Source organism: Dermacentor variabilis, chromosome 4 (assembly GCF_050947875.1).
Source record: "Dermacentor variabilis isolate Ectoservices chromosome 4, ASM5094787v1, whole genome shotgun sequence".
Lineage (NCBI taxonomy): Eukaryota > Metazoa > Arthropoda > Arachnida > Ixodida > Ixodidae > Dermacentor > Dermacentor variabilis.
The window spans coordinates 178,082,288-178,093,900 of record NC_134571.1 but is presented as its reverse complement, the minus strand read 5'-3'; the positions used below and the strand labels follow the sequence as shown (position 1 = coordinate 178,093,900).

At 44.6% G+C, this 11,613-nt stretch overlaps 1 protein-coding gene across 1 annotated transcript in view; it reads left to right on the top strand.

The window, feature by feature from the left end:
• Positions 1-3,517: 3,517 nt before the first annotated feature.
• LOC142579966 (arginine kinase) overlaps positions 3,518-11,613 on the top strand; it is a 101,699-nt gene continuing 93,603 nt past the window's right edge. Inside the window, exon 1 of the mRNA XM_075690655.1 lies at positions 3,518-3,743. Coding sequence (XP_075546770.1) covers positions 3,706-3,743 — 38 coding nt within the window. The 5' untranslated portion in view covers positions 3,518-3,705. The remainder of the gene's footprint in view (positions 3,744-11,613) is intronic.

The following is an 11,613-nucleotide window of genomic DNA, read 5'->3' as shown; positions in this document are numbered from 1 at the left end:
TAATAAGGATATAGCTGGTAACATACAGGAATTCTGTAGCATTAACGTGAGGGTGGCACGTCTTGTTGTGAAACTTAATAAGAGGTACAAATTGAAGGTAGTACAAGTCTACGCCCCTACATCCAGTCATGATGACCAGGAAGTCGAAAGCTTTTATGAAGACGTGGAATCGGCGATGGGTAAAGTCAAAACAAAATACACTATACTGATGGGCGACTTCAATGCCAGGGTAGGCAAGAAGCAGGCTGGAGACAAGTCAGTAGGGGAATATGGCATAGGCACTAGGAATAGCAGGGGAGAGTTATTAGTAGAGTTTGTGGAACAGAATCATATGCGGATAATGAATAACTTTTTCCGCAAGCGGGTTAGCCGAAAGTGGACATGGAGTAGCCCGAATGGCGAGACTAGAAATGAAATAGACTTCATACTCTGCGCTAACCCTGGCATCATACAAGATGTACGTCGTGCTCGGCAAGGTGCGCTGCAGTGACCATAGGATGGTAAGAACTCGAATTAGCCTTGATTTGAGGAGGGAACGGAAGAAACTGGTGCATAAGAAGCCAATCGATGAGTTAGCGGTAAGAGAGAAACTAGAGGAATTCCGGATCGAGTTACAGAACAAGTATTCGGCTTTAACTCAGGAAGAGGACCTTAGTGTTCAAGCAATGAACGACAATCTTATGGGCACCATTAAGGAGTGCGCAATAGAAGTCGCTGGTAACGCCGCTAGACAGGAGACCAGTAAGCTATCGCAGGAGACGAAAGATCTGATCAAGCAACGCCAATGTGTGAAAGCCTCTAACCCTACAGCTAGAATAGAACTGGCAGAACTTTCCAAGTTAATCGACAAGCGTAAGACAGCTGACATAAGGAACTATAGTATGAATAGAATTGAACAGGCTCTCAGGAACGAAGGAAGCCTAAAAGCAGTGAAGAAGAAACTAGGAATAGGCAAGAATCAGATGTATGCGTTAAGAGACAAAGCCGGCAATATCGTTACTAATATGGATGAGATAGTTCAAGTGGCTGAGGAGTTCTATAGAGATTTATACAGTACCAGTAACACCCACAACGATAAGGTGAGAGAGAATAGTCTAGAGGAAATTGAAATCCCACAAGTAACGCCGGAAGAGGTAAAGAACGCCTTGGGAGCTATGCAAAGGTGGAGGGCAGCTGGGGAGGATCAGGTAACAGCAGATTTGTTGAAGGATGGTGGGGACACTGTCCTAGAAAGACTGGCCACCCTATATACACAATGCCTCATGACCTCGAACGTACCGGAATCTTGGAAGAACGCTAACATAATCCTAATCCACAAGAAAGGGGACGCCAAAGACTTGAAAAATTATAGACCGATCAGCTTACTGTCCGTTGCCTACAAAGTATTTACTAAGGTAATCGCAAATAGAATCAGGAATACCTTACACTTCTGTCAACCAAAGGACCAGGCAGGATTCCGTAAAGGGTACTCAACAATAGACCATATTCACACTATCAATCAGGTGATAGTGAAATATGCGGAATATAACCAACCCTTATATATAGCCTTCATTGATTACGAAAAAGCGTTTGATTCAGTCGAAACCTCAGCAGTCATGAAGGCATTACGGAATCAGGGTGTAGATGAGCCATATGTAAAAATACTGGAAGATATCTATAGCGGCTCCACAGCCAGCGTAGTCGTCCACAAAGAAAGCAACAAAATCCCAATAAAGAAAGGCGTCAGGCAAGCAGATACGATCTCTCCAATGCTATTCACAGCGTGTTTACAGGAGGTATTCGGAGACCTGGATTGGGAAGAATTGGCGTTAAGTGTTAATGGAGAATTTCTTAGTAATTTGCGATTCGCTCATGATATTGCCTTGCTGAGTTACTCAGGGGACCAACTGCAATGCATGTTCACTGACCTGGAGAGGCACAGCAGCAGGGTGGGTCTGAAAAGTAATCTGCAGAAAACTAAAGTAATGTTTAACAGTCTCGGAAGAGAACAGCAGTTTCCGATAGGTTGCGAGGCACTGGAAGTGGTAAGGGAATACATCTACTTAGGGCAGGTAGTGACCACGGATCCGGATCATGAGACTGAAATAATCAGAAGAATAAGAATGGGCTCGGGTGCGTTTGGCAGGCATTCTCAAATCATGAACAGCAGGTTGCCACTATCCCTCAGGAGGAAAGTGTATAACAGCAGTGTGTTACCAGTACTCACGTATGGGGCAGAAACCTGGAGGCTTACGAAAAGGGTTCTGCTGAAATTGAGGACGACGCAACGAGCTATGGAAAGAAGAATGATGAGTGTAACGTTAAGAGATAAGGAAAGAGCAGATTGGGTGAGGGAACAAACGCGGGTAAATGACATCTTAGTTGAAATCAAGAAAAAGAAATGGGGGGGGGAGCCTGGGCCGGACATCTAATGAGGAGGGAAGGTAACCGATGGTCATTGAGGGTTACGGACTGGATTCCAAGGCAAGGGAAGCGTAGCAGGGGGCGGCAGAAAGTTAGGTGGGCGGATGACATTAAGACGCTTGCAGGGACAACATGGCCACAATTAGTACATGACAGGGGTGGTTGGAGAAGTATGGGAGAGGCCTTTGCCCTGCAGTAGGCGTAACTAGGATGATGACGATGATGATGATGATGATGATGATGATGATGATGATGAAATTTATCAGAAGGCTCTGCCAGGCTTCGTTATTTTATCAATGTTCATTGTCGTCAGAACACAGTACATATCACATTTATCATCTTCCATGTGGTTACATAGTCACCGTCAGTGGAAATATATCGTAGAAGTCCACAACGTGTTGAACAGAAAACTTGAATTACCGAGCTACCTAACATAGTCATATAGAGACCTGCTCGAAAAGATGCCTGGTTAATTGTCAGTGAAAGGGAATATACAAAAACAGAGAAAATTTATCTCGCAGAGATAAAATTATAGTAATGCTTCTGAAAATTATTGTAAAGCACGAATACAGACAATGCAGAAATCGGAGTGAAGCGCAAACATTATTATCTTCGAACGACTCAAAGACTGGCCCCGCCAGAAACGCCCCATCGATTAAGCGTAGGTAGAGCTATCGACTGCCCTCTAGAGGATAGCGAAGCAGACAAAATGAAAAAGCACTGTCTGCACAACGGCATGACCTTGCGACGTCAAGATGTCACGCGGTGTCCCGAAGCAGACGACACGACCGGCGGTGCTTCCCGTCGTCGTCTGCTCAATGGGCGGCGGGATGGTGACGCCCACGAGCGTGCTATATAAGCGCGACCTCGACGAATCGAAGAAGCGCATGCGCTCTCGGAGCCCAAACCCTGCGCGCTCTAGACCCAGAGAAGTTAAAAAACACAGACGCAAGAAAATATAAAAGGGCGTCGAGAGAGAAAGAGAGCACGCGAGGAGTCGGGGGGTAGCGAGGGCGCAGCGGTTGAGGAGACTGAGACAAGCGGTCCGGCTCGGGGAAAAACCCCTTCGGGCTTGGCAGCTATCGCACCGTGGCGTGATCTGTGCAGCGACGCAGAGTTTTCGGACACCATCGACGGGTGCCACGCGGCCCAAGATACTTTTTTTGAGCAGTGGTTTTCTTTTCTTGGTCGAGAACAACGCCGCATTCACTCGTCTCTGTGCACCGGCACTGACCACCTCCACGGCGCCGCTCTTGGACCCTGGTGGTACATCAGGATCGCACTGCTGATCCCGGAAAAGCAATGTTCGCCGCGTGGGAGATCTACTGGCTTCTGAAAGAGTGAGTGAAGCGGACTGTTTTCACGCCGAACTGCTGAGAACCCTGGGTTGCTTGCAGATCACGTGGTCGTGTGTTGGCTTTCTCTCTCCCTCCAATCGCGTTGCGGCTGCCGCCGCCTTTTTGTTGACCCTGTCTCGCGTTTTCTCGAGAGTGCGAGAAGAGGGTTTCGCGCCTCCCCCGACCTTGGCACCGTAGTGAGCGCGACGAAACACTGTCGGCCCCACAGGTGGACCCGTGCGTGCATACAAATGCCTTGGCAAGAATAGAAACCGCCCTTGACTGCTCGTGCGATTCCGCGTCGAATGGGCCCTGCTTCTCCAGAAGTTCTTGCTTTCCATCTACGCGTCTTCCTTCCACAGCTGCCATATAATGCAAGCATCTTCCTCCCTCTATCTGCGTGCGTAGGTCGTACTTTCGAGTACCTACACGCCACTTTTTACGTGTGGAGGACGCTACCCCGTTTGCCACGCCAAGGTTACTCATACAAGGTCAATGTCAAGGTCAATGTGAAAACAATTTTTCTTTGCAAACTCTTTTTGGCTGCCAACGCGGCTGCTAGAGCAAGTTTGTGAATGTATAAATTATCACTTTCTCATGGCAACACGACACCAAAGGTGCCGGATATTACTGCAGAAAATAAATTAAAAAGGCTGAGCTTTCTTGGCAGTAACGTAAATACTAATGCCCGCTGGTAGCACTACCAGGTATCCAGCTAGCCAATTTTCACAAGTAGTCCAAATAGCCAAATTTAGCAAAAAAAAAGGGAAAGCCTAACTTTCGGCTATTCACTCAGTCAACTATTTAAGATGGCACACGTTTGCTATTCTGTATACTTCTATTGAAAAGAACATATGAAGCGACTCAGTTTATCTGTATTTTAACTTTGTCGTTAAAGGCAATATACCATCTTCAAAGACGTGTCCTTATTTCTTAATTTTTGTAATCTAATTAATGCTTGAGTTACACTTCCGCAGACCTCTACGTCCTTTGCCGAGAGATAACAAATCCGCAGGATTATTTTATTCTGCGGAGTAACCTTAACAAGATCTGTAGCTGGTGTCCTCAGGGCAGATGGTCCTGAACCCAGTTAAATGGAAAGTGTTGCGAGTTTCTGGCAGTCTAACCCATGAAACACTTTCTACTACAAAGTTAATGGACGCTTGAAACAGTCACCTCCCTCGTAGAAGAATCTTGGTGTCCACGTAGATAAGAATATTTTTCTTGCTTATACACGTCGCCAAAATTAGCAGCAGTGCGAATAAAACACTCGGTTATATGCCCAAGAATTTTTTCACGGGCCACGGAACACTTGCAATTGCTTCTGTACAAACCACTTATCTCACTGAACCTACAGTACGCCTCGTCTATAGGGAATCTTGGAAAATTACACACTAGCAAACAGCACTGAATAAGTCCAACACCGATCAACCCGTTTCATTATTTCTAATTATTCACGTTCAGGTAGTATTTCGCCAATAAACCCGAACATTGGTCTCATCAACTGATGCCCCAGAGGCAATATTTCTCGCCTTTGTTTATTTGCTAAAATTTTCTTTCAGAAGGAACAGCTGAAATACGACTTTTTCAAAGTAACACCACATATGTGTCATACCGAGTCGATCACCATCAAAAATGTCGGTTCCCCCCTTTTTTTTTTTTTACCGACTGAGTGCATTGTTTGACTGTTTTGTGCCAAGACGAGCACCGAGTGGAACCACCTTCCCTCCCCCATCACGTGCATCGAAGACACAACGATTTTCAAAAACGCCATCAGTGACCACGTACTGCATACTTCACGCCAGTTCTGTAATCATACCTTGACAACTAAACGTGTTGTGGTTGTTGTGTTTCTGATTTTCTTTATTTGAGCGTAAATTTCGCCCGCTAGTTCTATAACATTTTATGAAATCTTCATGTCAATGTTCGTTACTGTTTCTAATGTTCTTACGCGCATCATGCCCACTCCTTTATAACGCTGAATGGGGCGCGAAGGTATTGAAATGGATAAGTAAATTGCGCAAATTAGGAACAACATGCGTTATTTAAAAAAAATGCGACTCGGAAATTCGCGAGAAGCTTAAAGGACGGATTGCTATTTCATAGCGTGGCTCACATGGCTGTGTATGCACTATACACAACTGGTGCTGTGGCCTCGTATGTGCTCGATGACCACTGAAAAGCGCTACATGTGTGTGCTTACGAGGCGCTGCGCTTCGCTTGCCTAATAATATTTTAAGTATGTCCCGAATTATTGTCGCTAATATTTGTGACGTTCCTTTCTTTATATATTTTTAGGCAAAGCAGTTGCCACCATAAAATTTCTACCAATGCATACGTGGCTGTTAAACTGCAGGCGCCATTTTTTTCTAGTAGAGTAATAATTCTACGTATGTGCAATTACACGTTGACTTAAGCGAATCGCCACCTACTCAGTCATTTAGGTGCCAATAGCTACCCATCGGCTTCGTGTCACGTATCACTATTTTTTTTTATCTATTGAATTCACACGCATTGAGGTTAAGTAAAACTTAAGATTCTCGAAAACAAGCTACAACTGCAAGCGCACACGCGGAACGTACGCCTCGATTCTTACTGCAATCAGAGCAACTTAGCAGGGAACAAGAGGTTTCCGCCGAGAAAAGCGTGATGCGCGTGCCCTTTATCCCTCCGCGCTTCAAGAAATAGTGTCCCTACATTTGGTCACCGGCTCGAAGAGAATGAATCCTGCTCGCTTACCGAGAATCAGCGCGCCATTGTCACGCACGACACGCATAAAACAAGCCAAAGTGCGAAATGTGGAGACAAAGACAGAGCGCAAACGCGTGGTTTCAAAAGTGCATCGGTTTAGGAAATGTATTTCCCTGGGGCCCTTCTTGTGTTCTTCCGCTCCAGCACTTCCTCCTCGGGCGTGCGAGCGCGCTCCACCACCGAGAAAACGCACCCCGAATTGTTCTCGGATCGTTTTACAGCGGCCACAAATCGCACGTGATCGACGAAGGCTCCCCCAGCCCAGTGAGTTTTGCTGCAACAAGGGGGCCGGGCAAGGGGAACGTGGCGACACGAACGACGCAAAGAATACGGTAGGACGAGGAGACTCGAACGAGGTTCTTCGCTGGCACATGTGGGCCTAAATCGACCTACACGCACGTACCGCGACATTCTTGCGCTGCGAACAAGTCACAGAGGGTAAAGAAATCGTTCACCCGTGATGCGCGATTCCCAGAGTATTCAAACTGATGTATCTTTGAGTTTAATAGCTTTAGCGTCCTGTTCTCCTCAACTTAATCCCGTTTATTTTCTATCCATACCATAGGGAGGGTGTGGTCGCGGAATCAGTGGCATTTACCCACTTGGTGGATCGGCTAAAAGCCGGGTAGGCTCTAGAAAACTAAGAAATAAACAGCGTAAAACATGTAAAATGTAGGTTGAGAATGGGTAGTTTAGAATCTAAGTATGGAGATTGGTGAACACAAATAATTAAAATGGATGAATAAATCCAACTCTTCCGTATAAAACGAACTTAAATATCTATTTTGTAGAAAAATTATATAAACGCTTCAGTTCAAATCAGCTAATAACTACGATTAGCCAAGCATGAAGCTCTTTTACAACAAGGGAATTCTCCGATCTGTGTCTGCATGCGTGTTTTGCTTCGGCGCAATGAGGATATACGCACGATGGCGGCGACGTGGAAGCCTACAAACAAGCATGCTTCACAACTTCGACGTCTTCCCTTTCTTGGGCATGGCGTGATGCTCAGGAAGGTATAGCGGCGTTCTGCAACGTAGCGTGCTTGTAGCGTGTCGACTGGCCCATAGCATGCCCGCAGGATCGAATGCTGAGATGGTGTCGTCGTTTCTTTATTCTCATCTTGTTAACGATGAAAGTCACGTAGAAAAACCTTGCGGTCTTTCTTTCTGTCTTTTTTCTTACCACTGAAGCTCTTAAAGTAGATACCACGATGGGTTAAGGCTCTTACGGGTGAGCGTATCACGACTTTATTTATTCTACCACAGTGTAAAACTTGGACCGATGTTAAATGCTGCTTGTGAAGCCGTTCCTTTTGCAGGTCTTACTGTAGAATTGCCGACTACCGCTGTAACGCTTATTTTGACGGTGGCGTATTTCACTGTCATGAAACGCTTACCACCACCAGTTTGAGTTATATGGGTTTTCAAAAAGACAGCGTTATTTTTTTTTCTGTCCAACTTTCGTGGTCGGTGGCCAGAGTTTCTACTCCAGGCTGTCCCAACTAATTTTAGCCGGAGCTTAAAAATATGCGAATGCCACGTAGCTGGACAAAACCAAGGTAATGTTATTTGCCATCGTTTGGAGATAGATACTCAAATTGTTATGTTTTCATTCCACCTAATTAGATAATTGGTCTTAATTAATTAATCAACTTCTCAAATATTATGTTTAGAGGAAAAGTGTCAATGAGAAAATTGTAGAGCCACTTCAAAAATTGCCGCTACAGCTTTCTGTTGCTCAATGCGTGCTTCAGGAAGGGATACTCTACAATGAATCACATCCATGTCAATAATTAGGTTATCGAGAAATCCGCAGAGTACAGCAAGCCTCTCTATATGGCTTTCATAGATTACGTAAAAGCATTTGATTCAGTATAGATACCAGCATTCATAGAGGCATTGCGTAATCAAGGAGTACAAAATGCTTACGTAAATACCTTGGAAAATATCTACAGAGGTTCTACATCTACCTTAATTCTACACAAAAAAAGCAGGAAGATACCTATAAAGAAAGGGGTCAGACAGGGAGACACACAATTCCAGGTTTAGGAATAAGGATCGACGGCGAATACCTCAGCAAACTTCGGTTTGCCGATGACATTGTTCTATTCAGCAACACTGCAGACGAGTTACAACAAATGATTGAGAACCTTAACAGGGAGAGTGTAAGAGCGGGGTTTAAGATTTTTATGCAGAAGACAAAGATAATGATGAATAACCGGGCAAAGGAAGAAGATTCCGCATACTTACGGTTCAGACATGTTTAAAAATTTATGACTATTTAAAAAGGCGTACGCAGTATATAATTATCACTGAACCGTCTGAGTTTTCCCAAGTATCGTGGTCGAGATTCCACAGTCCTCAGGTAATATTCGTACAAGAATAGTTACAAAAATTGGATGTGTCCCTACGCCATGTTTACCATTCAAATGATGCCTTACCAGACCTCAAAATTCAGTTCGATGACATATTTCCAAATCATGCTAAACTATTACCAAGGCGAGATTTAATTAATATCTTAAACGGCCACCTACACTAGCTAACCACTGAAACTGTAATAGCTACGGACGCTTCTGTGTGCAATGAGAAGGCCGGAGTGGGGATCTTCTCTGAATCTCTTCAGTGGCCTTACTCCCTTCGCCTTCCCGACTTCAGACCTATATTTCAGGCAGAATTATTAGCGATTATATTAGCATTACGAAAACTGCCCCAAAATGACCCATTAGCTGTTATTGTGACCGACTCGCTATCTTTATGCACAGCACTAACTGCATCTTTAAATTCAGCAATTCAAAGAACATTTCGTTCGATGGTGCCTCCGCACTTACGAAAAGTACGTTTGCTTTGGGTACCGGGGCATCATGGGTTGCACTTGAATGAAATGGCTGATTCACTCGCACGAGCTTCCCTGAACGGCTCTCATCTGCTTTGCCCTCGTCAGCTGATGTCATCGCGGCTAGGTACAGAAATTTCGCTATATCTCAAAACTCTGCAATATCCATTCTAACACCGTCTTCTGATTTCCACCATCTTGGCTTCCCATGGAATACTAATTGGTGTCCTTCAAGGCAGTTGGAAGTATCTTTTACAAAACTGAGATGTCGTATACCTCCTCTAAATTTTTACTTACACAGGTCTGGTCTCGCAGTGTCCCCTCTATGTTCTTTTTTGCAGTGCACCTGAAACTTACTTTCGTGCCGCCGCTTTCTAAGACAAAGAAAAGTATTAGAATACTCATTTACCAAACTTGGCCTATCGCTAACCTCGCCAAGCGTTCTTTCTTTTGGGGCGACTTCACTGGGATCCAGCCACAGGGATGCTTTTCTTGCAGCTTACAATTTTATTAGAGAGACAAAAAAGTACCTTGCTGAAATTTGCACAATTATCCATAGTTTCTATTATTTCATTTCTTTACGTTAAATTGTTTTATCAAAATTCTTAACAATATTTTCATTGGAAGGCTAAATTACAGTTCTATCGTCCCACGCTCCACTATTCAAATCTAGTTTCTCTATACGTCTAACCTTACGGAAAACCACCTGCTTCTTGGCCAATCCCCCATAGTGGGTACGCGCCACTGTCTGGGACACAAGACAAGACAAGAGAAGAAGAGCTCAGGATCGCCAGTCAGCCTTTAGAATCTGTGAAGGAGTATGTTTACCTAGGTAAAAAAATCACAGGGAGCCCTGATCATGAGAAGGAAATTCATCGAAGAATAAAAATGGGTTGGATCGCATTCGGAAGACATTGTTAGCTGCTGACTGGAAGCTTACCATTATCATTGAAATAGAAGGTGTATAATCAGTGTTTTTTACCGGTGCTGACATATGTGGCAGAGACTTGGATACTGACAAAGAAGCTTGAGAACAAGTTAAGGACCGCGCAAAGAAGGATGGAACGGAGAATGCTAGGCATAACTTTAAGAGAAAGAAAGAGAGCGGTTTGGATAACAGAGCAAACGGGTATAGACGATATTCTAATTGACATAAAGAGAAATAAATGGCGCTGGGCAGATCATGTAATGCGTAGATTAGATAACCGTTTGACCATTAGGGTGACAGAATCGGTACCAAGAGAAGGGAAGCGCAGTAGAGGATGGCAAAAGACTAGGTGGTGCGACGAAATTAGGAAATTTGCGCCTGCTAGTTGGAATCGGTTGGCGCAGGACAGGGGTAATTGGAGAGCGCAGGGACAAGCCTTCGTCCTGCAGTGGACATAAAAGATGATTATGATGATGATGATGATGATGATGCACTTTTATTAAAAATAAAACGGTCACTTTAATTTGGCTTTGGTACAATCGAAGCAAGTTTCTGGTGCGAAGTATAGGTTTTCGCGCGCACTCTTTCGGTGCGGTGCGAGTAATTCCTGATTTTGAAACATGTTAAGCCTATTCCATTGCTTTTCGCGTTTCCTGCGTGGTCAGAGAGGCGCTTCGGCCGCGTTATCAAGGGGCTTTTGTTATCAATGTGATCGGTCGGCCTTGATAGACGAATAATAATTTTGACGTAGAAACGAGAGGAAGGAATAGCTGCTAAGCCACGAAACCTGTCGTTGGTGCTTTCGCCGGAAAGGCGAAGCAGTGTTAGTGATAGCCAAGTCTGCGAAATTACATGAAGGAATGTAACACCACCGGCAGGAATCAGGCTGCGAAATTGAACTGTCTCCTACTATGAGGTCTTGTATATAATCATATAACGCCGTCACTTCAGCGCTCAATTCTTCGAGATCACACGCAGTTTCTTCAAGTGTAAGAAATTTTATATATATATATATATATATATATATATATATATATATATATATATATATATATATATATATATATATAGGGTTCGGAAAGCTGGTCGGGCACCAGCGCCCCCCCCCAGAAAAAAATAAAAACTCTCCGCTTATGCTGGTATCCACTGTACAACGCCCTGAAAAGACGCTGTAAAAATCGAGAGCTGTGAGCTGCGACGTGGATTTGCACGTCTAGCATATCGCAAGCCGCGCGCTGGGCTCAACTTGCTTCGAGTATGCTTCACCAGATGGCCTCATGAGCACTCCCCGTACTCTGACGAGCAGCGGCGATCAGGACGCTCCCAATATCAACGGGACCGCAGAGGGGCAGAAGAGCC